At 37.4% G+C, this 23164-nt stretch overlaps 1 protein-coding gene across 5 annotated transcripts; it reads left to right on the top strand.

The window, feature by feature from the left end:
• The first annotated feature begins 170 nt into the window (after positions 1–170).
• On the top strand, positions 171–23164 carry LOC122023733 (beta-1,2-xylosyltransferase XYXT1-like). Of its 5 annotated transcripts, none has more exons than XM_042582026.1 (12): positions 171–458; positions 938–1217; positions 1330–1410; positions 1516–1636; positions 2439–2533; positions 17128–17193; positions 17793–18165; positions 18334–18389; positions 21319–21472; positions 21549–21605; positions 21690–21746; positions 21861–23164. In XM_042582026.1, exons 9-12 carry the CDS (start codon positions 21337–21339, stop codon positions 23036–23038), a joined length of 1428 nt encoding a protein of 475 aa, XP_042437960.1. In that variant the 5' UTR covers positions 171–458; positions 938–1217; positions 1330–1410; positions 1516–1636; positions 2439–2533; positions 17128–17193; positions 17793–18165; positions 18334–18389; positions 21319–21336; the 3' UTR covers positions 23039–23164. The 5 variants fall into 5 exon arrangements, with proteins under 5 accessions (XP_042437960.1, XP_042437961.1, XP_042437963.1 ...); XM_042582027.1 differs by having other exon boundaries at positions 21313–21472; XM_042582029.1 differs by having other exon boundaries at positions 1501–1636.

Genomic DNA, 23164 nt, shown 5'->3' with positions numbered 1-23164 from the left:
GGAACGGATACAATTAGGACATTTAATATTTAATACGACTTAAACGTGCATAACGGTATCGGTGTATGTTATAATCGACATGAAGATTGTAACGGAACGGATTTATTTTATTTTATTTAAGACTGAACTGGCTGGGCATGGGGTTTTCCGTTCACGGAGGTCGTCGACAAAAAGCGCCGCTTCCGAAGGAAGGGGCACCCGCCGGCGCCGCCAGAACAAGCTGTTGCTGACGCTGCTGTCGGAGGAGATTCGCATTAATGGCGATGGTTGTCGTGGATTCGAAAGTTTAGGTTGAATGTGTGTCGAACCAGTCACAAGCGGTTCGGTTTAGCTGTCGCATTAGGGTTTATCGGATAAAACGCCTTCCTTCTCCCAGCGCAAAAAAGCACCGACCGATCCTTCGTCTTGCCCTCGCCGCTCTGGTTCTTCTACGGTTATCGGCGCTCGTTCATCTAAAGGTGATTTTTTTTTTTAAAAAAAAAAATGCATCTACTTCACTATTTTGAGAGAGATTGATCTAGTTCGACTAGATTGTTGGTGGTTATATAATATGCTCTTGATATGTTCCTTTCTAATGTAATTTATCGACTTCGTTCTAGAATCTGTTAGATCTTGAGCTTTGACTATCTTATTCATATTTTTTATTAATTCCTGTGCGATTTGTGGTTCGAGAAAGTGTGTTTTTATTCCTTTGAATCCGTGCATTTTTTGTTTGCTCCGAAAGGAAAACGAAGCAATGCAATATTAATTCAATATTAGTGTCTCGAGCTGGTATCTACTCTTCACATACACTAGATGATTATTACTAGTTCCATCAAACTTAAGATCGCATATTTGTCTCGGGAACGCTTAGGAGAGAAGTTCCTTGCTAGCTGCAGAGGCATTGGCCACGGGCTTTAATATGAGTGATAGATATAATGTTTCTTCTTTATAACAGGAGGAAACCTGTGGTCAAGCACTATGCCCAACCTCTTTAGACTGACAGTTACGGGATAACAGCAGGTGAGCAGCAAGTGTACAGTGGACTATGAGAGTAAAGAAGCATAAGTGTCATCGCAAGGTGGTGCGCTTCTACTATGCTTGCTTTGGCTTCCGAGAGCCCTATAAGGTTCTTTGCGATGGCACTTCATCCATCACCTTGTCCTAAATCGCCTCACCCCTATTAATGATGCCGTCGCTCGTCTCTTTGGAGTTCGAGTTCTCCCCTTCACCACTAGGTTTGAGTTGTTTCTTTCATTTGATATTTCTTCTTTTCGTTCTACCTCTGTTTGTGGCCCAAAAAAAAAACAAGTTTGTTCCTATATAAGTATATATATGTTTCTCTTGTAGATGCATTATTGGAGAGCTTAGAAGCCTTGGTGAATCCCATCACGAGGCCCTTGAAGCTGCTCAGCAGCTCATGATGGCGAGGTTTGTCTGTTTGATATTCTTCCTCACATGCCACATTGGTAAAAATAGGTTTCTTATCTTTCGAGAATTCTACATATTACTAGTTAAAAGATTGTTGCTATGCAGAAAGAAGCATGAGAAGAGGATTAACACCACGACCTCCATTGAGTCAGTTGTTGGAGAGCCAAATTCGGAGCATTTCTTTGTTGCTACCCAAGATGCAGATATGAGGAAAAGGTTCCAGGAGGTGGTTCTCTCTCTTTTCTGTCTTTTATTTCAAAACTTGTATAATGATTTTTGGACCTGTGTACATGATTATGATAGATTTATTTGATCGACCTTGAAGCTAAAGAGCACACTTATTCTGTGTTTCACCAATTTCATTAAGTCAGAGTCATGCAGCTCTTTAGTGGTTGATACCCAAGATGCTACTTATCAGAAACATCATTTCTATTGGTTCCCCGGACTTCTCTGAGAATGACTTAGAATTGTGCTAGTTCAATCCACAAATGAATACTTGTTGTGTTCTGCTTGAATGAAACTTTTGCAGCTACTAAATTGTAACTAGTTGGTTACATTGCTGAGAAAGTATGTTTACATCTTGGAGAAAGTGAAAATGGACATCCATTGTCAAAAGGCATGGATAAATTTTAAGGCCCCATTTAGTTTTTGTATACGGGTTGAACATAAGGACAAAGGTTATCATACCCAGCTTGACTTGTAGTTCGTATTATTTTGATTAGTTTATTTTGTGAAGGCTTATGAAACTAGTCTTGAGGCTGGAAGTACAAAATTTTATTTTTCATATAAAGGTGCATCCTTTATATATGAGTTTGTACAGAACTCCTATGCCAATTTCCAGAGGATCATAGCAAGAGAACAAATCCAAGCTTGTTTATGCTTAAAGTTGACTATGCTAACATGGGCTTGTAACAAGATTACTTCTATTCACCTCTACAGTAGTACATTTCCAACCCTTTTTTTCCTTGATATGCTTCTTTCTGCATAGCTATAATTTGCTGTGATTGTCAATATTAGTTCCTTTATAGGCGATGCAGATGAAACACTCCTTGGAAGTGCTTGTCCTAAGAAAAGAATGCTAGGTGTATCACAGAGAAGTCAATTTATACGAAAGAGAGCAAAGGTTAGCTTTGGCATAAATGTTCTAATGAAACAAGTACTAGGCAACTTCCTCATTCATAGTTATCTCATCTTAAGGTTCATTCATTATGATCCAAGTTCTTATTCAACTAATATGTGAAATTTATAGAAATTATATTAGTAATTTAGTCTGTTATTATTAACATTCTGCAAATGACTATTCCAGTTTCTCTTAGTTTGATACAACATTTCAGTCAGTCTCGGTGAACACCCATTCCAAGCTGAAGGCAGATGCTTACCATTCTATTAGTAAATAGCTTATGTGACCTGTAGGCACCTATTCTTGCATGCTTGGTGATGTGGACGCCGAGGTGGGCGCCGCTATTGTTGTAAAGCAAATTAGTTACTGCTTAATTAGCTACTGCTATAGTAGAAATAAATTAGCTATTGTCTGATTAGTAGAACATAAATAATGGCCTAATTTAACTACTACTATAGTAGAAATAAAAAATGGCCTAATTAGCTTTTCTATTTTTGATTCCTTGTTTTCTTTATGGGTTGACCTTTCATGAATCGTATCATGTTTGACTTCTTATACAAGGAGTGTTATTATTAATAAAGAGAGGAAGAAAATATGAGTAATTGGACTCTGTCTAGGACGAGTCTTTCCCCTCCCTTCCCCCTTACATGTTGCATGACAGTACGGATCCGGATCTCAATCTGTAGCTTGATCCTGCACTTGGGACCATAACAACTTGGTATCAGAGCCGATCACGAGTGACACAGATCCTATCACATCCAAACATGATGCCTTCATGGAAAGATTGATCTCGCAACAAGTTTTCATGGAGCAAATCACCTTTCGCCAACGAGGACTACAGGAGCAGATGGTCGAGTTATCTTGTATTGTTCAAGATACAAGACGACAGCTGGTGCCCACCGCAAACAACCCTATTAGCGTGGAGTATGGCTCTTCCAAAGCCTCGGAGGTTAAACCTAAACCACCAATTAGTGGCACCCTGTTCCGCGTACTCGAAGATGAAGTTCTCCACCTATTCTGGAGAAGAAGATCTACTGGGTTGAATTAAAAGGTGCAAAAAATTCTTTGCTAACCAAATGACCATAGAAGCTGACAAGGTTGGCCTTGTTGCCTTCCGCTTGGTAGGGGAAGCCAACTTTGGTTTGATCAGATGGAACAGGAAGAGCCAGATATAATTCGGAAGCAATTCAAAAACCATTGTCATATCCTCTTTGGGCCGACTATGAACAACAACCCTCTTGGAGAGCTAGCAAATCTAAAGCGGGCAGGCTCGGTAGAAGACTACCAGCGGTAATTCCAGTCCCACCTCGCTCGGACCTCGGACCTCGGACCATAATAACAGGTTGACTTGTTCATTGCAGGTCTAGTCGAAGATCTCTGTATCGACATTGAACTGTAGAAGCCTGAAAATCTAGGTGTTTCAATGAATATGACCAGGACATTATAACAAAAGCAGTGCTTCCATCAAGGCGGGGGGTTGCTGTGCACGAATTGGGGCGGGACCACAACTAAGCTCAACACCAGTAGTGGAGGCCCTCCTTTGGCGAAGACCAAGACAACGGGGGGGCATCAGCAAGGAGACTCCACTTGTTTCATTCTTCAAGCATTTGACTCACATTAAGATGGTAGAACGGAGAGCCAAGGACCTCTATTTTAACTGTGATGAGTCCTATTCCACGAGTCACAAGTGTAAATGTCTAATGATGACAGGGAAGGTGAGGAAGAGGGGGAAGTGGATTCGGAAGTTTTCCTCCATGCTATTAGTAGTGTTATACCCCACTTTCGAGCTTGAGGACAAGCTCAATATTGAGGAGAGTGATGATGTGGACGTCGAGGTGGACGCCATTGTTGAACGCTGCGATAGTTGGAAGCAAATTAGTTACTGCTGCTAGGCACTAGCCAGCCACACCGAAAATATGCTAGTTGGCCAACTTAGGTGGCCTTGGTGCCTAGACAGGAATAGGCTTTGTATTGGCCTTAAGTTTTATAAGCCTAAACCTTGGTCCAACAAGAAAATTGGTTTGTTGGCTTGTCCTAGCGGTTAGCATCAAACTTCATCTTCATCGCAAGGTTTAAAATTTCGACCCGTGCCTAGGTTTCGGTAACGTGTCGTACCGTGCCGATACAGTTTCGGTATTTTTTAAATATAAAATATATTAATTAAAAAATAAAATATTTAACATAAATATTTTAAAAAATAAGCAATATAAAAAATAATCTTTAAAAAGGGAAAAGATATGAAAATAGATAAATAAATAAATAAAAATTTTATTATAATTTTTAAATTAAAATAAATGAAATATAAATTAATTAGATAATTTTATTAGGATTTAATAAAATTTCTTTAGATTATTTCCATCATAGCTAGGAGTTGAATAAAATAATGAACCTAAGTTTAATTTAAAAATATCTGAAATCCGACACCACTCGCAAGCTCGCGCAACTTCGGCATTACCGGGGGGTTGCGTGACCCCTCAGCCATGGTCACGGGGTCGCGCAACACGTCGCAGTTGTCATGGGTCTGTTAGAGTGTATACTAAAAGCCTAGCTTTTGTAAACATTTATTATTGAAATAAAAAAATCACATTGGTCAAATATCTACATTTTATTTGTTAAGTATAGTGCTCAATTAATTTATATTGTAGATAACATGGTGTGTGATGTCACTAACAGAAGATCATGTTATCAGTTCTTTATAAATTATAAACAGTTGCTCACGACTAAGATGGAAAGGAACAAACCATTGGTATAGTCGTAGTGTAATTAGGTATTAGTTTATCTTGACATAAATTACACTAGTACACTCTAAGTATATTGAGTAGGATTATTTTAGGTAAGTTCTTTTTATACTGACTTAATAAAAGAACTGGACCTTAGTTATATGGAAGTGTGTGCTCTTAATCCTAATATAATAACAAGAATATATATTTAGTATTTATTTCTTTAACTTATCAAAGGGTGAGATTTAGTTCGATAAATCAATAGACTCGATAAGTTGGGAAATAATATTATTTATAGTATGTGTTGTTGATTATAGAAGGAATCTGTGTCCTAGTTATCTAGGTTGAGAATGTCCCCAAGAGGAGCTCATAAGGATTGTCGTGTTAGACCCTGTAGGTGGACTTAGTCCGACATGATAATGAGGTTGAGTGGTACTACTCTTGGACTTAGATATTAATTAAGTGAGTTGTCAGTAACTTACTTAATTAGTGGACATTCGTTATCTTAAACACAGGGAGACTAACACACTCATGATAAGGAGCCCATAAATGTAATTTGGGATTGGTGCGGTAGTGCAACAATAACTCTCTAGTGGAATGAGTTATTGTTGATGAACTTGAATTGTGTGTTCGGGGCGAACACGGGATACTCAAGCTCATCGGAAGGCCAAAACCAATTTCTCTTCTAGGTCCCTATCGTAGCCTCATTAAAGTCTCAAGTCCATCCAAATAAAAGCCCTTCTTGGTGTCCAAGAAAGAAGGCCGGCCCATTGCTTGGTGACCAAGCAATGGTCGGCCACCATCTCCTTAAGAGGGCCTGCCCTCTTGCTTGGTGACCAAGCAAGTAGGGGCCGACCATAATAAATTCAAATAGGAGGGGTGTTTTGAATTTTTAAAATCTTCTCTTTGTAGAAAACTATAGGTTTTAAAAGAGAGATTTTAATTTTAAAAACTTTCCTTATTTGAATTAGGTCACATGGTTTAATAGAAAGTTTTAAAAGTTTTTAAAACTTTCCTTTTTTAACCATCCTCATGGTTTTAGATAAAAATGAAGAGAAGTTTTAAAATTAAAATTTTCTATTTTTTTGTAACCATGTTAAAAAAGGAAATTTTTGAAGAGAAGTTTTAAATTTTAAAACATGGTTTTAATTTTTAAACTTTCCTTTTTAACAACCACTTTAGGAAAGAGAGCTTGTAAAATTTTATAAGAGGATTTCTTCTTATAAAATTTTATAAAAAAATTATTATTCCTTCCAATAAGTGGTCGGCCATTCTTGCTTAGTGCCCAAGCAATGGGTCGGCCAAATCATCATCTAATCAATCCATGATTTGGTGATTGATTCAATCAAAAGGAAAGAAAAGGAAAAATAAAAAGGGAAAAGGAAAAACTAGAGGAAGATTTTAATTTTTGTAAAAATTTTTCCCTTATTTGCCTTGGACAAGTAATATAAAAGAATGGGTGAGGAGGCCTCATGAGATATCAACTCTTATTCTCTTGGTGGAGACTCTCTTGGTGGCCGACCCTCTCTCCCTCTCTTCTCCCTTTGCTCTCTTTTCTTTTGTGGTGGTGGTGGCCGAAAGTTTGAGAAGGAGGAGTTTTTGGGTAGTGTTCATCTTGGAGGATCGTCACCCACACGACGTCCAAGGCGAAGCGAGAAATACGGCAGAAGATCTTGAGGTCATTAGCTTACAAAGAAAAGGTATAACTAATAATTTTCTTCCGCATCATGCTAGTTATTTTTCTTTGTTAGAATTCCAAACACAAGAGACATTAGATCTAGTTTTTCAAATTAGTAATTCGTGTTTGTGTTTTTCTTTGTTTTTCGAATTTGTGATTCGATTGTTTTTTTTGGTTAAACTTAGAGTTATATAAGGAAATTAAATATTAGCTTTCCTTAAAAGGCTTTGTCTAGGAAGTGGTGGTTGCTCCCATATCCAAGAAGGCCTTGTCCCTCGTCATGTTTAACCTGGAAACCAATTTTGGAAATTAATATTTAATTGAATTTATAACGTAGGTGGATTTGGATCAATAGTGTTAAGTTCCGCTTGCGATCCAAGTCTAAACAATTAGGAACAAATAAGTTAAATTTTGAATAAATAATGTTAAGTTCCGTTTGCGATTCCTAATTTAACTTTTAAAAAACACAATAGGTTATTTAGGAAAGGTTCGACACTTGTACAAAATTTTTGTACAGTGGATTCGGTACGATCTTCCTAGGACTAACTAACAATTGGTATCAGAACTAGGGTTTGCCTATGTGTGTTTTAATTTTCAAATTAATTATGCACATGTCATACATAATTTAGGCAGGATAATAGTAGGATGTGCTAACTTTGTGGTTGCAGGCTCCAACTATTATGACATATAAATATTGTGTGTGATTGAACCCTTGGACATGTCAAGAGCATTATTTTTGTGTGCGTGATTGTATGTATCAAATACAGCAGGAGCTGTATTATTTTTAGAATTTTATTTTTTGTTCAATCTAGAATACATGTACATTCCTTTATGGAATATAGGATCGATATATGTAAAATTCTATATTAGTCGCGGATCGTATCTTTGCGAGGCGTGGTGCTATTGGAGGACCAGAAGCGCAGCGGAATAAGAAGTAAGATAGATGCGACAACTCAACCCGATGGTGGTGGCTAAAGATGGCAGCAGCTAGGGTTGGAGCATACTGAAGACAGTGATGGAAAATGTCATAATAGTTGGAAAATTAATTTCTAAATTTATTGCTTTTATTGACTGTGATGTATGTATGCATGATATGCTAGCATAGGTTAAAATCCTCATTTTTAAATAACTAAGTGGGAGAGGAATTTTAATAAATTTCACGATCCCCATTACTGGTTTGTAAGTGATGTAAACAAACTTGCACGTTGACTCTGAGTGCCTTCCTCCATATCGGATGAGTTTGTTTGTGGATCACTAGATCAAACTTCCATTTTGGATGACTATAGGAAATTAATTAAGAGCGTGTGATTTTCCCCATCGGAAGGGGCACAATCTTATTAATGGACTAAGTGTCAAGTAATGGTATACACTTAGGCACGTCTAATAATATCCTCCCCATCGGAGTCACTGCTATTATTTGTGTGACCGAAGGAAAACCAACTATTAATTTTATTTGTCATAAAGTTATGTTGACAAGAATAAAATTAATGGGTAAAACCTCCTCTTATAAATGTTTGATTTTGTATATGTCCATACTATTATGCATGCAAAATTCACGGTGATTTGAGGTGTTGGTTAATTTAAAATAGTATTGTTTGAGAAATCAATATTATTCTAAATTTAGAGTCTTGACCAAAGTTTATTTTTGTGATTCTTAGGATGACTTTCAACCCACTGACCATTATTCTGAAAGAGAATAGACTTACTGGTCCCAACTATATAGATTGGAAAAAGAACTTGGATATTGTTCTTAACTGCTGAAAGCTATAAGTTTGTACTGTCAGAGGTATGCCCAGATACACCTAATGGTGACTCTACCCCAGAGGAGATTGAGTATCATAAGAAATGGGTAAAAGCAGATGAGATGGCGTGGTGTTACATTTTGGCTTCAATGTCAAATGTATTACAACATCAGCATCAAGATTTACCAACTGCTTATGATATAATGAACAATCTCAAAGAACTCTTTGGGCACCAGAGTCGGACTGCTAGGCAAGAGGCAATGAGAAAGTTAATGACAGCTACCATGTCTGAGGGGATACCCGTAAGGGATTATATCCTCAAAATGATGACTTATCTGAATGAAATACAAGTCCTTGGAGGAGAAATCGATTGGGAAACCTAGGTCGATATAATTATCCAAACGCTACCCAGAAGTTTTGAGCAGTTCCGCCTGAACTATAACATGAATAAAAGGGAGTATACGTTAGCGGAACTTCTGACAGAACTACAGGCAGCAGAAGGTATATTTCGTCACAGTTCTCAGATTCACTATGCTGAAAATGATTCTACTTCTAAGTCGAAAGGCAAGAAGAAGAAGAAACATGTCTTTTCAGCAAAGAAAGTGAATAAACCCTAGGGTACAGGACAAAAAACTGGAATGAAGAAGCCGAAGGGTAAGTGCTTCATCTGCAAGCAGTAAGGACATTGGAAGGCGGACTGTCCTCGTAGGAATCAGAACAATAAAGGTATATCTCATTCTTTAGTAGTTGAAACATGTTTAGCGGTGTTATCTACCAGCACCTGGTGTGTAGATACGGGAGCCACTGATCATGTCTGTAACTCTTTGCAGGAGTTCCAGGAAACCCGACGACTATTTGAAGGAGAGATAATCGTCTACATGGGCAATACTACTAAGGTGGCGGCTGTTGCAGTGGGAGACGTCTACTTATCTTTTGATAGGAATAGAAGTTTGGTTTTAAGAAATTATCTTTATGTACCCAGTTTTAGAAAGAATTTAATTTTAGTTTTTAAACTGTATTTGGATGGATATTCTGTTTCTTTTAGTAACAATGTAGTTATAAAGAGAAATAGAGTTATTATCTATTCTGGTGCATTGGTTGGCAATTTATATACATTAAATCCAATTTCTCCCATAAAGCAACAAATGGAAATTAATAACACATCTTCTAACTCTAATAAAAGAAAAGAACCTTCGGAGATGAACCAAACATATCTTTGGCTAGGGGTGGCAATTCGGTTCGGGTTCGGGTTGGCAGGTTGGCGGGTTGGCAAATGACAACCTGAACCCGACCTGATTATTAATTCGGGTCAAAATATTCAACCTGAACCTGATCTGTTTATTTGCACTTGACCCGAACCCGAACCCGACCCGAACCCGACCCGTTTGACCCGTTTGACCCGTTTAACCTGTTTAACCCGTTCGACCCATTTGACCCATTTGACCCGTTTAATCTGTTTGACCCATTTGACCCGAATCTGACCTGAATTCATTAAATAAATTTTGTATATTAAATTAAAAATTAAAAATAACATTTATCTACATAAATTGAAAATTCATATCATAAATGATAAGCCATAGCAACATTGCAATCAATAGCATAGCATATCTCTATGTTTAGGGTTTTTAACTTTTTTAAATTTGAAATTTTAGTTTAAATTTATAATTATTTATAAACGGGTTCGCGGGTTATAATTGGGTCATTTCAGGTTGACCCGAACCTGACCTGTTTATTAAATGGGTCAAATGGGTCGACCCGATTTCGACCCGAACTCGAAACTACCCAACCCTAACCTGATTTTTTCGTGTTCGGTTCGGGTCGTGTTTTCGTGTCGGGTCAAAAATTGCCACCCCTATCTTTGGCATCTAAGGCTTGGTCATATTAACTTAAGTAGGATTCAAAGGATTATAGCCGATGGACTCTTGGGTACATTAGAGTTGGAAAACTTTCCAACCTGTGAATCTTGCTTGGAAGGTAAAATGACCAAGAGACCTTTTAAGGCTAAGGGGTATAGAGCCAAATATGTATTAGAACTGGTTCATCTGATTTGTGTGGTCCTATGTCTATCCAGGCAAGAGGTGATTTCGAATACTTTGTTTGTTTTATAGACGATTATTCAAGATACGGATACATTTACTAATGCCCTAATTCTTGGACAAGATAATGAACAAGAAAGCTAAGTATACAAACACCATCGAACTAGAAGAAGTTATTACAATTCTGGTTCCATGTTATACAATTGAACACAAAAAGAGATAGATAGAAAGATGTTCAGATCTAAATTCGAATAAGAAACAGCGAAATCCATGACGAGTAGATTGGAGACGGAGGAAATATCAGAAAATAAACACCAAAAACATTACCAATCTCGGCCCCGAGGCCCTGTAGACCTGAAACAAGAACATTCTAAAGAAAATCCGGGCATGTCTCCCGCCCGTACACGGGCAGCTGAAGGCTATGCAAGTCCTCATCAATATCGGTCTGCTTAGCTAATGCTGATAAGTTAGAATCTCATACGAAGTTCGCGTGTTTGTGGGTTATCCTAGAGGAACGAAGGTGGTTTATTTTATAGTCCTAAAGACCATAAGGTCATTCCTACCAATGTGATTTTTTCATATCTCATCAACAGTGTCGTCTCATGTAAACCGAAAAGATGAGGACATCGCTAGCTTACATTACAACAAGACAAGATGACCATAAGAGACCGCAACACGTGTCACACACGATACACAACCACAGATAGTGCTCGTCGTAGTGGGAGGGTTGTGAGGCAACCCGAGAGATTCATGTTGGGAGAATCTTGATTTGATCCTGTAAACACGAACCCGATTTCCCATTATACGATGAAGCACTCCAAGATAAAGACGCAGATCTTCGCAAAGACAATGAATTCTCAAATAGAATCTATGATTCTAATAAGGTCCGAGAGTTTGCAGAACCACCGATGGTGTAAAAGCCGTTGGATGCAGTGGATCTACAAAAGGAAAAGAGGGATGGGAAGGTAGAAACCTTCAAAGCAAGGCTTAATGAAAATACTCGTAAAGAGAGAATCGATTATGAGAAGATTTTTTCACGGTAGCTATGCTAAAGTCTATCCGGATACTCTTATTCATTACGCTCATACGGATTATGAGATTTAGCAAATGGATGTCAAGATGCCTTTCCTTAACTAAGTCTCAAGAAAACATCCATATAAGCAATCGAGAGATTCATTGAAAAAGCAAAGAGCATCTAGTGTTTAATCGGTCTATTTATGGATCAAGCAAGTTTCAAGATCTCGAACATCCGGCTTAACGAAGTAATCCGTATGGATTTATTCGGTCCGACGAGTCTTGTGTACAAAAGTGTAACGGAAATGTGGTGGTATTTCTTGTACTATACATAGATGATATTTTGTTAATCGACAACAATGCCAAGGTATTATCGGACGTAAGGGTACGGTTGTCAAACAATTGATATGAAGGACTTAGGAGAATGCACATTCTTTGGATCAAAGTTATAAGGGATCGCAAGAAAAGAATGTTGTCTATCTCAAACTTCATATATAGATACAATCCTCGCTCGTTTTAGCATGCAAGAAATGTTTCTTACCTTTTAGGCGTGGAGTAACCTTATCTAAAGAGATGTCCGACGACATCAAAGGAGATAGAGGATATGAAGGCGCTTATGTTTTGGAAGCCTTATGATACAATGTCACAGACGAGACCGATATCTGCTTTGTGGTTAGCGACATCGAGTAATCCGGACAAGGACATTGATCGAAAGCATATATTAAAGTACCGAGAAGGACTAGATTATACGCTAGTTTACCAAGCAATGATTTGTTCCCTGTGGGTTACGGATTCCAATCGATAGGGACAATAGTAAGTCTACATCAGGCTATGTGTTTACTTTAGGAGGTGGAGCCATTGCATGAAGGAGTGTTAAGCAGAAATGCGTTTCAGACTCAACCATGGAAGCTGAGTATGTGTCAGCCTCTGAGGCAACCAAAGAAGCAGTATGACTCAGGAACTTTCTAATGGACTTAGATGTGATTCCTAGTTTGCCCAAAATCATCACAATTTATTGTGATAATAGCGGTGCAGTTGCAAATTCGAAGGAACCACGAGCCCATAAGGCGAGCAAACATATAGAGCGCAAGTACCACCTGATACGAGATATCGTCAAGCGAGGAGAAGTTGTCGTCGCCAAGATTGCATCAGCAGATAACCTGGCAGATCCTTTCACTAAGGTCCTTCCGGCGAAAGCTTTTGATCAGCATGTGGAGGGGATGAGAATCAGATGTATGACAACAGATATGACAGCTTAGTCTTTTAGTATAAGTGGGAGATTGTTAGAGTATATACTAAAAGCCTAGCTTTTGTAAACATTTATTATTGAAATAAAAAAATCACATTAATCAAATATCTACATTTTATTTTTTAAGTATATTGTTCAATTAATTTATATTGTAGATAACATGGTGTGTGGTGTCACTCACAGAAGATCATGTTATCAATTCTTTATAAATTATAAATAGTTGCTCACGACTAAGATGGAAAGGAACAAACCATTGGTATAGTCGTAGTGCAATTAGGTATTAGTTTATCTTGACTAATAAATTACACTAGTACACTCTAAGTATATTGAGTAGGATTATTTTAGGTAAGTTCTTTTTATATTGACTTAATAAAAGAACTGGACCTTAGTTATATGGAAGTGTGTGCTCTTAATCCTAATATAATAACAAGAATATATATTTAGTATTTATTTCTTTAACTTATCAAAGGGTGAGATTTAGTTCGATAAATCAATAGGCTCGATAAGTTGAGAAATGATATTACTTATAGTATGTATTGTTGATTATAGAAGGAATCTGTGTCCTAGTTATCTAGGTTGAGAATGTCCCCAAGAGGAGCTCATAAGGATTATCGTGTTAAACCCTGCAGGTGGACTTAGTCCGACATGATAATGAGGTTGAGTGGTACTACTCTTGAACTTGATTATTAATTAAGTGAGTTGTCAGTAACTTACTTAATTAGTGGACATTCGTTATCTTAAACACAGGGAGACTAACACACTCATGATAAGAAGGAGCCCATAAATGTAATTTGGGATTGGTGCGGTAGTGCAACAATAACTCTCTAGTGGAATGAGTTATTGTTGATGAACTTGAGTTGTGTGTTCGGGGCGAACACGGGATACTCAAGCTCATCGGAAGGCCAAAACCAATTTCTCCTCTAGGTCCCTATCGTAGCCTCATTAAAGTCTCAAGTCCATCCAAATAAAAGTCCTTCTTGGTGTCCAAGAAAGAAGGCCAGCCCATTGCTTGGTGACCAAGCAATGGCCGGCCACCATCTCCTTAAGAGGGCCGACCCTCTTGCTTGGTGACCAAGCAAGTAGGGGCTGACCATAATAAATTCAAATAGGAGGGGTGTTTTGAATTTTTAAAATCTTCTCTTTGTAGAAAACTATAAGTTTTAAAAGAGAGATTTTAATTTTAAAAACTTTCCTTATTTGAATTAGGTCACATGGTTTAATAGAGAGTTTTAAAAGTTTTTAAAACTTTCCTTTTTTAACCATCCTCATGGTTTTAGAAAAAAAGGAAGAGAAGTTTTAAAATTAAAATTTTCTATTTTTTTGTAACCATGTTAAAAAAGGAAATTTTTGAAGAGAAGTTTTAAATTTTAAAACATGGTTTTAATTTTTAAACTTTCCTTTTTAACAACCACTTTAGGAAAGAGAGCTTGTAAAATTTTATAAGAGGATTTCTTCATGTAAAATTTTATAAAAAAATTATTATTCCTTCCTATAAGTGGCCGGCCACCCTTGCTTGGTGCCCAAGCAAGGGGCCGACCAAATCATCATCCAATCAATCCATGATTTGGTGATTGATTCAATCAAAAGGAAAGAAAAGGAAAAATAAAAAGGGAAAAGGAAAAACTAGAGGAAGATTTTAATTTTTGTAAAAAAATTTTCCTTATTTGCCTTGGACAAGTAATATAAAAGAAGGGGTGAGAAGGCCTCATGAGATATCAACTCTTATTCTCTTGGTTGAGACTCTCTTGGTGGTCGACCCTCTCTCCCTCTCTTCTCCCTTTGCTCTCTTTTCTTTTGTGGTGGTGGTGACCGAAAGTTTGAGAAGGAGGAGGAGTTTTTGGGTGGTGTTCATCTTGGAGGATCATCGCTCACACGACGTCCAAGGCGAAGCGAGGAATACGGCAGAAGATCTTGAGGTCATTAGCTTACAAAGAAAAGGTATAACTAGTAATTTTCTTCTGCATCATGCTAGTTATTTTTCTTTGTTAGAATTCCAAACACAAGAGACATTAGAGCTAGTTTTTCGAATTAGTAATTCGTGTTTGTGTTTTTCTTTGTTTTTCGAATTTGTGATTCGATTGTTCTTTTTGGTTAAACCTAGAGTTATATAAGGAAATTAAATATTAGCTTTCCTTAAAAGGCTTTGTCTAGGAAGTGGTGGTTGCTCCCATATCCAAGAAGGCCTTGTCCCTCGTCATGTTTAACCTGGAAGCCAATTTTGGAAATTAATATTTAATTGAATTTATAACGTAGGTGGATTTGGATCAATAGTGTTAAGTTCCGCTTGCGATCCAAGTCTAAACCATTAGGAACAAATAAGTTAAATTTGGAATCAAATGTTAAGTTCCGTTTGCAATTTCTAATTTAACTTCTAAAGAACACAATAGGTTATTTAGGAAAGGTTCGACACTTGTACAAAATTTTTGTACAGTGGAACCGGTACGATCTTCCTAGGACTAACTAACAGGGTCTAGTGCCGAGGTCGTGCCGACGCCTGTCACTGAGCGGAACGAGATGTTTCGCTCGTTTCGACCGTCTTGGCACAACACTTTAAACCATGCTTCATCGTACTGAGTAACCATAGCTGAAGAAGTCAGAGCAAATGAAGAAATCCACATTTATGAGAAATCAGAGAGTTAAAAGGCTAGCGAAATCAATTTGAAGAAAAATTTATTGTCTAATCTTTCCTCAACTGAGTGACTTGGAAGCGATTGAATTGAAGGTTGGCCAAAGCCTCATCCTTTGGAAACATCATTTCATTAGACAACCCCAAAGAAGCTCTAAAGTGAGAGAATTTCACGAGGATGATTTTGTATCTGAAGAAGAAGAGGAGGATCACAATGATGATATTGAGTTGTGTCTGATGAAAAATAAGTTGTTGAAAATTATGGAGAAGAAGTAGAATAAATTTGTAATATTTTATTAATTGTGTAATTTTGAACTCATTTTAAATTTGATGTTATTGTGTTGGAGTTATAGAATGTGATTTATTATGTAATTTATGTTGATTCCGTGGAATCCGCCTAATGGCTCCTAGTCCCCGCCTAAGCGGCCTAGGCGCTGGTTTGGCGCCCGATTAGCGCCTAGCGAATTTTACAATCATGGTTCCTGCCTAATTAGCTATTGCTATAGTAGAAATAAATTAGCTATTGCCTAATTAGTAAAAATTAAATAATAACCTAATTTAACTATTGTTATAGTAGAAACAAATAATGCCTAATTAGTTTTTTTATTTTTGATTCCTTGTTTCCTTTATGGGTTGGCCTTTTCTGAATCGTGTCATGTTTGATTCCTTATATAATCAGTGTTATTATTAATAAAGAGAGGAAGAAAAATTGAGTAATTTGGATTCTGTCTAGACGAGTCTTTCCCCCTCCCTTTCCGCCTACATGTTGCATGACTAAGTACGGATCCGGATCTCAATGGGACTCGATCCTGCACTCGGACTGTAACACTTAGCTACTTCTGCTAATGACAAATAAAGTTGATTGTTTCAACTACTGCAATGATGTCCATGTAACCAGCAAATATTGAACTGGCTTTGAGAAATCCTCATTTTTTTAGAACTGTTATTAATTTAATGGTTTTTTTTTGTGACATGACGACCTACAGGATTGGCAAAGTAGTAGCTCCATTTTTTGTATCTCCTTGTCATGTCTATGAGAAATATCCATTTGTTAATTAATATTATGTATAGCAGACATACTCTAGATGTAAATAATTTGAAGTTGTTAAGGTATGTTATGTCAACTTACCCTTTCAAATACACTCCATCTCCTCTTGCACCTAAATAATTTGAAGAATTATGATTGACATCGTTTATAAAAGGTGAGTATGAAATCTAAACATTGACCACTAATTAATTATCATTTAAAATTACTAGACAATATTAGTAGAGCACTACAATTTATTCAAAATGACTATTATGAAGGGTCGCTGAGACAGTTTTTTTAGAAGACTCACCTAAAGACGACGGTATATTGTGTGGCAGACTGCAAATAATGGTATTTTTCATGTTGAAAACAGACTATAGAGCGTCATAGGATCCTTAAATTATGATTATATGATTTTCATTTGAACGTTTCCTTGGTATCAATTTATCATATTTTGGCTACTTTACACCACTAATGGTGTGGGTGTACTAATTATTTTCAACAGGGCCCAAATCCACTCTCATTTAAGAAGAAAAAGCCGAATGATGATGCTTCTATCACGAAGAATCAGGTGATTATGGAGCTACCTTATTTCATCTTTGCAGTTCTTCAATTTTAGATCTTGTTTTTGTGCCTTTTCTGACTTGTTTTGCTGGGTATGTGGGTAAACGCAAGGAATAGCTGTTAGTAAGAAGAAAAAAAATGATGTTTTTATCTACTTGAAAGACGCCCCACAATACCCTACAATAGTATAGTATAAGTTATTCGTTTGTATCTCTCTTGTCCCCGCCCCATAAACTTAGATTATATCAAAGTTAACATTTGATAAATTTAACACTGACAAGCATTTTGAATAGATTTAGAAGAAAAAAATACATTTGGGGACACTTTAACATCTTAAATATTCAATTTAAATTATATCAAAGTTAAGATGGGATAAATTTGTGATTTTACAATGTAAGATGCATCTTGGTAAATTCAAATCAGCAACTTTCTAATAACAGATGAAGGATGCGAAATTGAGAACTAACACAAATGCCATCTGCACGTTTCTGTTTTCACTTTCTGTTCTTGCTGCTCGAGTTAAGAGTTTCCGTGTAGGTAGTTACATACACAATTTATGCAGTTGATCCACAAAATTTAACGTGATCCGATCTCTGATTCATGCAGGATGGTGGCAACACTGCTGGTGCTACGAAGAAGAAACGGATCAGAAAAAGAATAACTAAAGGTGCAAACAAGGTAGATGCTTCTTGTAGCTAAATTATCGCGGACGATGAAACCTAACAAAAAGAGTTTCTGGACATGAGTAAGAATAGCAGGAGTTGAGAAGAGGAGTTGGAGTTTACTGTTGAGCTGATATCTAAACTACAGTTTCAATTCTGACTTGTTAGCTGATATGTTTCTTTCCCTTGGTGATTCGGAACTCTGTTCACCTCCTCACTTTCATTCACAGACAGGTTAGGTTAGCTTCGGAGGGTAGTCTTTTTGATAGTGTGAATATATTCTAATGATTCTGCCTGTGCTTCGACAAACAAATCAGGTTAGTCAGTTCAATTTTTGAGTTAATTAGTAGAACTCTTGTTCCTCAACTGTTCTCAGAAACTTTTCTACTTCAGAGAAATATCTGTTGTTGTGTGCCGTGAAGTCACAGTTTTTGTAGTTTTATAAGTAAAAATGTATATTTTTGTTTATGAATCCTTTTTTGCAGTTAAAAATCAATTGGTCTTTGATCAAAAGCAATCTTGGAAGTATTGCAAGGTCAAGGTATAATTCCTTCTATTTGACTTTCGGTTTCACTTATCATGCCAACCTAAATTTCACTTAACATTCCAACCTAAACTTCTGATACCTGTGACCCTAAAATTATGTTTTTTTGATCTATGGTCGAAGAAAATATTTTATTATGAATGAACAAAGGAAATGTTCATGTATAGAATTATAATTATTGATACGGATCTTTTCCAAGAATATTTTGTTATAATAAAATCAAAAACAATTTGGATCATTCAACAAGAATGATTCTGGAAGAGGATTTGTTTTTTATAGAAAGAAGATATTGATGAACTTCTCTGAGATGGTTTTATGTTATTTAGCCTATAAAGAAGATATTGATGAACTTCTCTGAAATGGTTTTATGTGATTTAGCTAATTGTCTCGATGATGAAATATCATTGATAAATTGGGATTTTTTTTATAGGTTAGGTATCATTAGTCCTAGAGGTGAGTGGCTTTCTTGATTCTCCTATTGGGTAAATCCGGAAGTGTAAGAAATTTAGTAGACCACATGCTCCAATTTTCAAATGCGACGGTGAACTCTTGGTCATTCTTGAGTTTCGAACCTTGTTTAACTTGATGATCGATTAGGCCATCTTGTCGTGGATTAGGAGACAAATCATATGAAATTGTAGTCGGATTGTGATGAAGATCCCGTCGCAATTCAGTTTAGGTTGGGGCGGATGATCGGAGACCGTCCAAAGATCATCGGTGGTGGACAAGTGACTAAGTTATTAGTCGCCAAGCGAGGGTGGTCTTCGGGTGGCATTTGGTTACCCGTCTCGACCTAAACTATAATATGGGGGGACAGTAAACCCAAGGAGAGATCACAATCAATTGTGACCAAATCATCATCATGATTCGGCTACAATTCTATGTGGTCCATCATCTGATCCACAAAAATATGGACGGGGAGATCTCACCTTGTTGTTGTGTCGTGCTAGTTACATACAATCATGGATATTACTAGTCCCGCCCTCATGGGTTGACATAGTTTGTACTAGTATGGATAGTTGATTTAATAAGTTTTGGGGTTAATTTTTAACGGTGTAAAATATTTTATACGGTGTAAAATATTTGATTGGACACCTGATTTTCCATATAAAAGATTATTGTGTTAAAATAAAATATTTTTATGATTTATTTATATGTATTTTTGTAATGGGACATACCATATTAAATCTTTACATGTATTTTGTAATAGGGCCTACCATAATAAATCATTTGGGGTGAATAATTTTTAAGTCCGACTAACATGAAGTAATAATTTTTAAAAATGAAATACATAGATAATTCTGTATTAATTGATATCGAATAAATCAAGTACTTATTTGGGATAAATGAGCGACGTCTCATTAGATAATAGAGATTTTATTTCTCATAGATTGATTCTTCGGAGATTTAATCCTATTTTCATATGATAATCATATATTCGAGTATCAACTTGGCGTGGATATTAAAAAAACAACCTATGATGATAAACAATGTACACACACTTCTAGCTTTCCATTGGGATTGAAGCGTAAAGCTAGTTTTTGATGACGACAATAAACAGTCTGAATATTTAAAATTCTTCATTCTACTACCTCTACGCCACGGCATGACCAAAAAGATACCCTTAAATATAATTTGTAACTGTCAAATCTAGTCAAAAAATTTTCTTTCCCCAATTTTTTAGTAGATTTAGTTGCAACTCCCAGACTAAACAAAATGGCATCAAACTCAATAATAAATCTGCACATTGCACCATAAAAATAAATTTTTAAACCAAAGTTAAATTAGCTGAGAATCTAATCTTTAATCCTTGTACTAAATTAAGTGTCTGTATTTAATTGGTAGCTAAAGTTAAATCATCATCTCGCCCCATGTCTGGGAGGAACGTAAATCACGGAAATTTCATTCAAAAATAACAGCTAGGTAAAGAGGGGTTGAGGTAACAATGGGACATTCCACATTGGCTAAAAATCGATCCTAAATTTATTGACAATAATACTCTTATATAAACCAACTACGTTATTATATAGGGCAAGTGTTATTTAATGATCTTTATGTTGGAATATCACATCCAAGAAAATATTTGGTAGAGCTTCTACTAAGCGATTCTTAACTTCTAACTATATGTACTTTTAAGTGTTTGTGAATGTCAACTTCTGGTTCAATTTTTGTAACTTTTACTTAAAAGTTGGAAGCAAGAATTTGTTTTTTTTTTTTCTATTTTTTTGTTTATGGTCTAAAATTAAAAATTAACATTTATATCTTTAATAAATTTATCATTTTACATAATTACCACCACATTTTTTACCTTAATAAATTTATCAATTTACATAATTATCACCATGATATTTATTTTTTAAATAATATTTTATATTTTTATATAATTTGTATTTCTAGAATTTGTTATACATATTTTTATATATTTATATAAATTTTATCATTTTTTATTTTTATTTTTATTAATTTTATATATTATTTCATTATAAAAAAATTAATTTTGATAAATATTTAAAAATACTAATTAGATAATTAAAAAATATATTTAGATAATTAAAAAAGATTAATTTATATAATTTAAAGATATTATTACCATTTAACTAAAAATTAAGTTTGAAAGTATTATTCACCAAGTTCTTCAACTTTACTTTATATTAACTTTTATCTTCTATTTCCAAACACTTCGTTAATTTAACTTCTCACTAACTTCAAAATAATCTTTATAAGCATTACTTTTGAATAAATAAAAGCTCTCTCACACACACTCCATTAATCAAAGTAAGAATCACAAGGTTTTAACTAATTGGTCAACTTAAATTCCTAAGCTGACCTTGTCTTCCAGTTCAAGTATCACATCCTTGTCTCAGTCATAGATGATTTCTTCTTGTTTTTCTTCTTCTTCTTAACTTTGAGAGAAATGAAGAAGCAGCTGTGGCTGGGGAAGAAGATGAAGATTGCAGTAGCTTCGTATCACAGAGGATTTGATCTTCTGAGTCTGGGAGTTGGAGTTTTCATTGGATGCTTTATTGTCTCGCTCACCTTTCTCACCATGCACAGACCTTACATGCTTTCTTTTCCATCTAGTATGTTCTCAGTTTTCCTTCCTTTTTTTTTATTAAATTTGTTTCTTTTTTTCTTACATTGTTGTTGGTTTTTCAGTGGCTTCTCAGGTGTCAAAACCAGCAGATGCCTGTTCTTTGATTTCTCAACGGATTGGTGAGCTAGGAAGATGATGAATGTTCCTACTGTTCTATGCTTGTTCTTATTGTTCATCTGTTTTCCTGCAATTTTGTGGCGCAGAGCCCAACGGCAAGCCGAGGATTTCTGATGAACTTTCAAGCAATGGAGTTGCTTCAGGTGAAGATTTCAAACCTTAATCAAGAACAGATTTTTGCGGGAAAAGATCGAGATTTTTGTTTCAAAATTCGATTTTGAGGCGCGATTTGATCGAAAAATTCGATTTTGCTCCAGAGGACGACGGCTTCGAGACGCCGATGTGCGACACGTCGAGCCACCGGTGCGATCTCTGCGACATCTACGGCGACGTCAGGATCGTCTCCGGCGGAGACTCCCCTCCGTCAGTGCTCCGTGTTTCGGCCTCCTCTCAGTCCGCCGGGCGTCGGTCATGGCAGGTGAAACCGTACGCTCGGAAGTGGGACCGCAGCGTGATGCGCGGTATCAAGCCCGTCGACGTCCGCTCCGCTGCCGTTGGTGGCGACGCGCCGCCGTGCGCTGTCTCCCACTCCGTCCCTGCCGTCGTCTTCTCCACGGGAGGCTACGTCGGCAACTACTTTCACGATTTCGCCGACGTGCTCGTCCCTCTGTTCCAGTCCGCGCGTGAGTTCGACGGCGAGGTCCTCCTCGTCGTCTCCCGCTTGAATCTGTGGTGGATGGCCGGAAAGTACGGCCACTACTTCCGCCGGATCTCCAAGTACGACCCCATCGACCTCGACAACGACGGGCGCGTGCACTGCTTCAACCGCGCCATCGTCGGCCTCCGCGCCGACGAGGACCTCACGATCGACCCGGGGAAGTCGCGAGCGGGGTACACCATGGCGGACTTCCGCCGCTTCATGAGCTCCACCTACGGCCTCAACCGCCGCCACGCCGCCAAAATAACAGAGCAAGCGGAGAAGAAGCCGCCACGGCTGCTCCTGATCACGCGATCCAAGAGCAGAATGTTCATGAACGCCGGCGACGTCACTCAACTCGCCGAGCAGCTCGGATTCGAGGTGGTGACGTCGGAGGGCGAGCACGACGTGGCCAAGTTCTCGCGAGTTGTGAACTCCTGCGACGCCATGGTCGGCGTGCACGGCGCCGGGCTGACCAACATGGTGTTCCTCCCGGCGAACGCGGTGGTGATCCAGGTGGTGCCCTTCGGCGGGCACGAGTGGATCGCCACCACGTACTTCGGGAACCCGGCGAGGGGGATGGGGCTCAAGTACTTGGAGTACGCCATTGACGCCGACGAGAGCACGCTGACGGAGCTATACTCCAGGGACGATCCGGTGTTCAGGGATCCGCCGGCGATCCACAAGCTCGGGTGGGCGAAAATGGGGGAAATTTACTTGAATAAGCAAAATGTGAGGGTGGATTTGGGAAGATTTAGGCCTGTTCTTGAGAAGGCTCTTGAGCTTCTCAGGGATTAGAGGTCAATCAGCCAGATGAACGCAGAGCAATTAATTTCCGGATAATAGGAGAACGTTTAGTGTTATTACAAATAAGGGCTTATGAGATTATATGCCGCCCTTCGATTAAAAATTAAAAAAAAAATA

This window comes from Zingiber officinale, chromosome 9B, assembly GCF_018446385.1.
Source record: "Zingiber officinale cultivar Zhangliang chromosome 9B, Zo_v1.1, whole genome shotgun sequence".
NCBI lineage: Eukaryota > Viridiplantae > Streptophyta > Magnoliopsida > Zingiberales > Zingiberaceae > Zingiber > Zingiber officinale.
The sequence above is the reverse complement of the archived record's forward strand: the minus strand, read 5'-3'. Positions and strand labels throughout refer to the sequence as shown.

Bases quoted from the DNA above. Each gene is read 5' to 3' on its own strand.
- LOC122023733 (XM_042582025.1), top strand. From the start codon at position 21,307: ATGAAGAAGCAGCTGTGGCTGGGGAAGAAGATGAAGATTGCAGTAGCT. The intron at 21,606-21,689 runs GTGAGCTAGGAA...TTTGTGGCGCAG, and splicing joins TTTGATTTCTCAACGGATTG to AGCCCAACGGCAAGCCGAGG. The intron at 21,747-21,860 runs GTGAAGATTTCA...ATTTTGCTCCAG, and splicing joins AAGCAATGGAGTTGCTTCAG to AGGACGACGGCTTCGAGACG.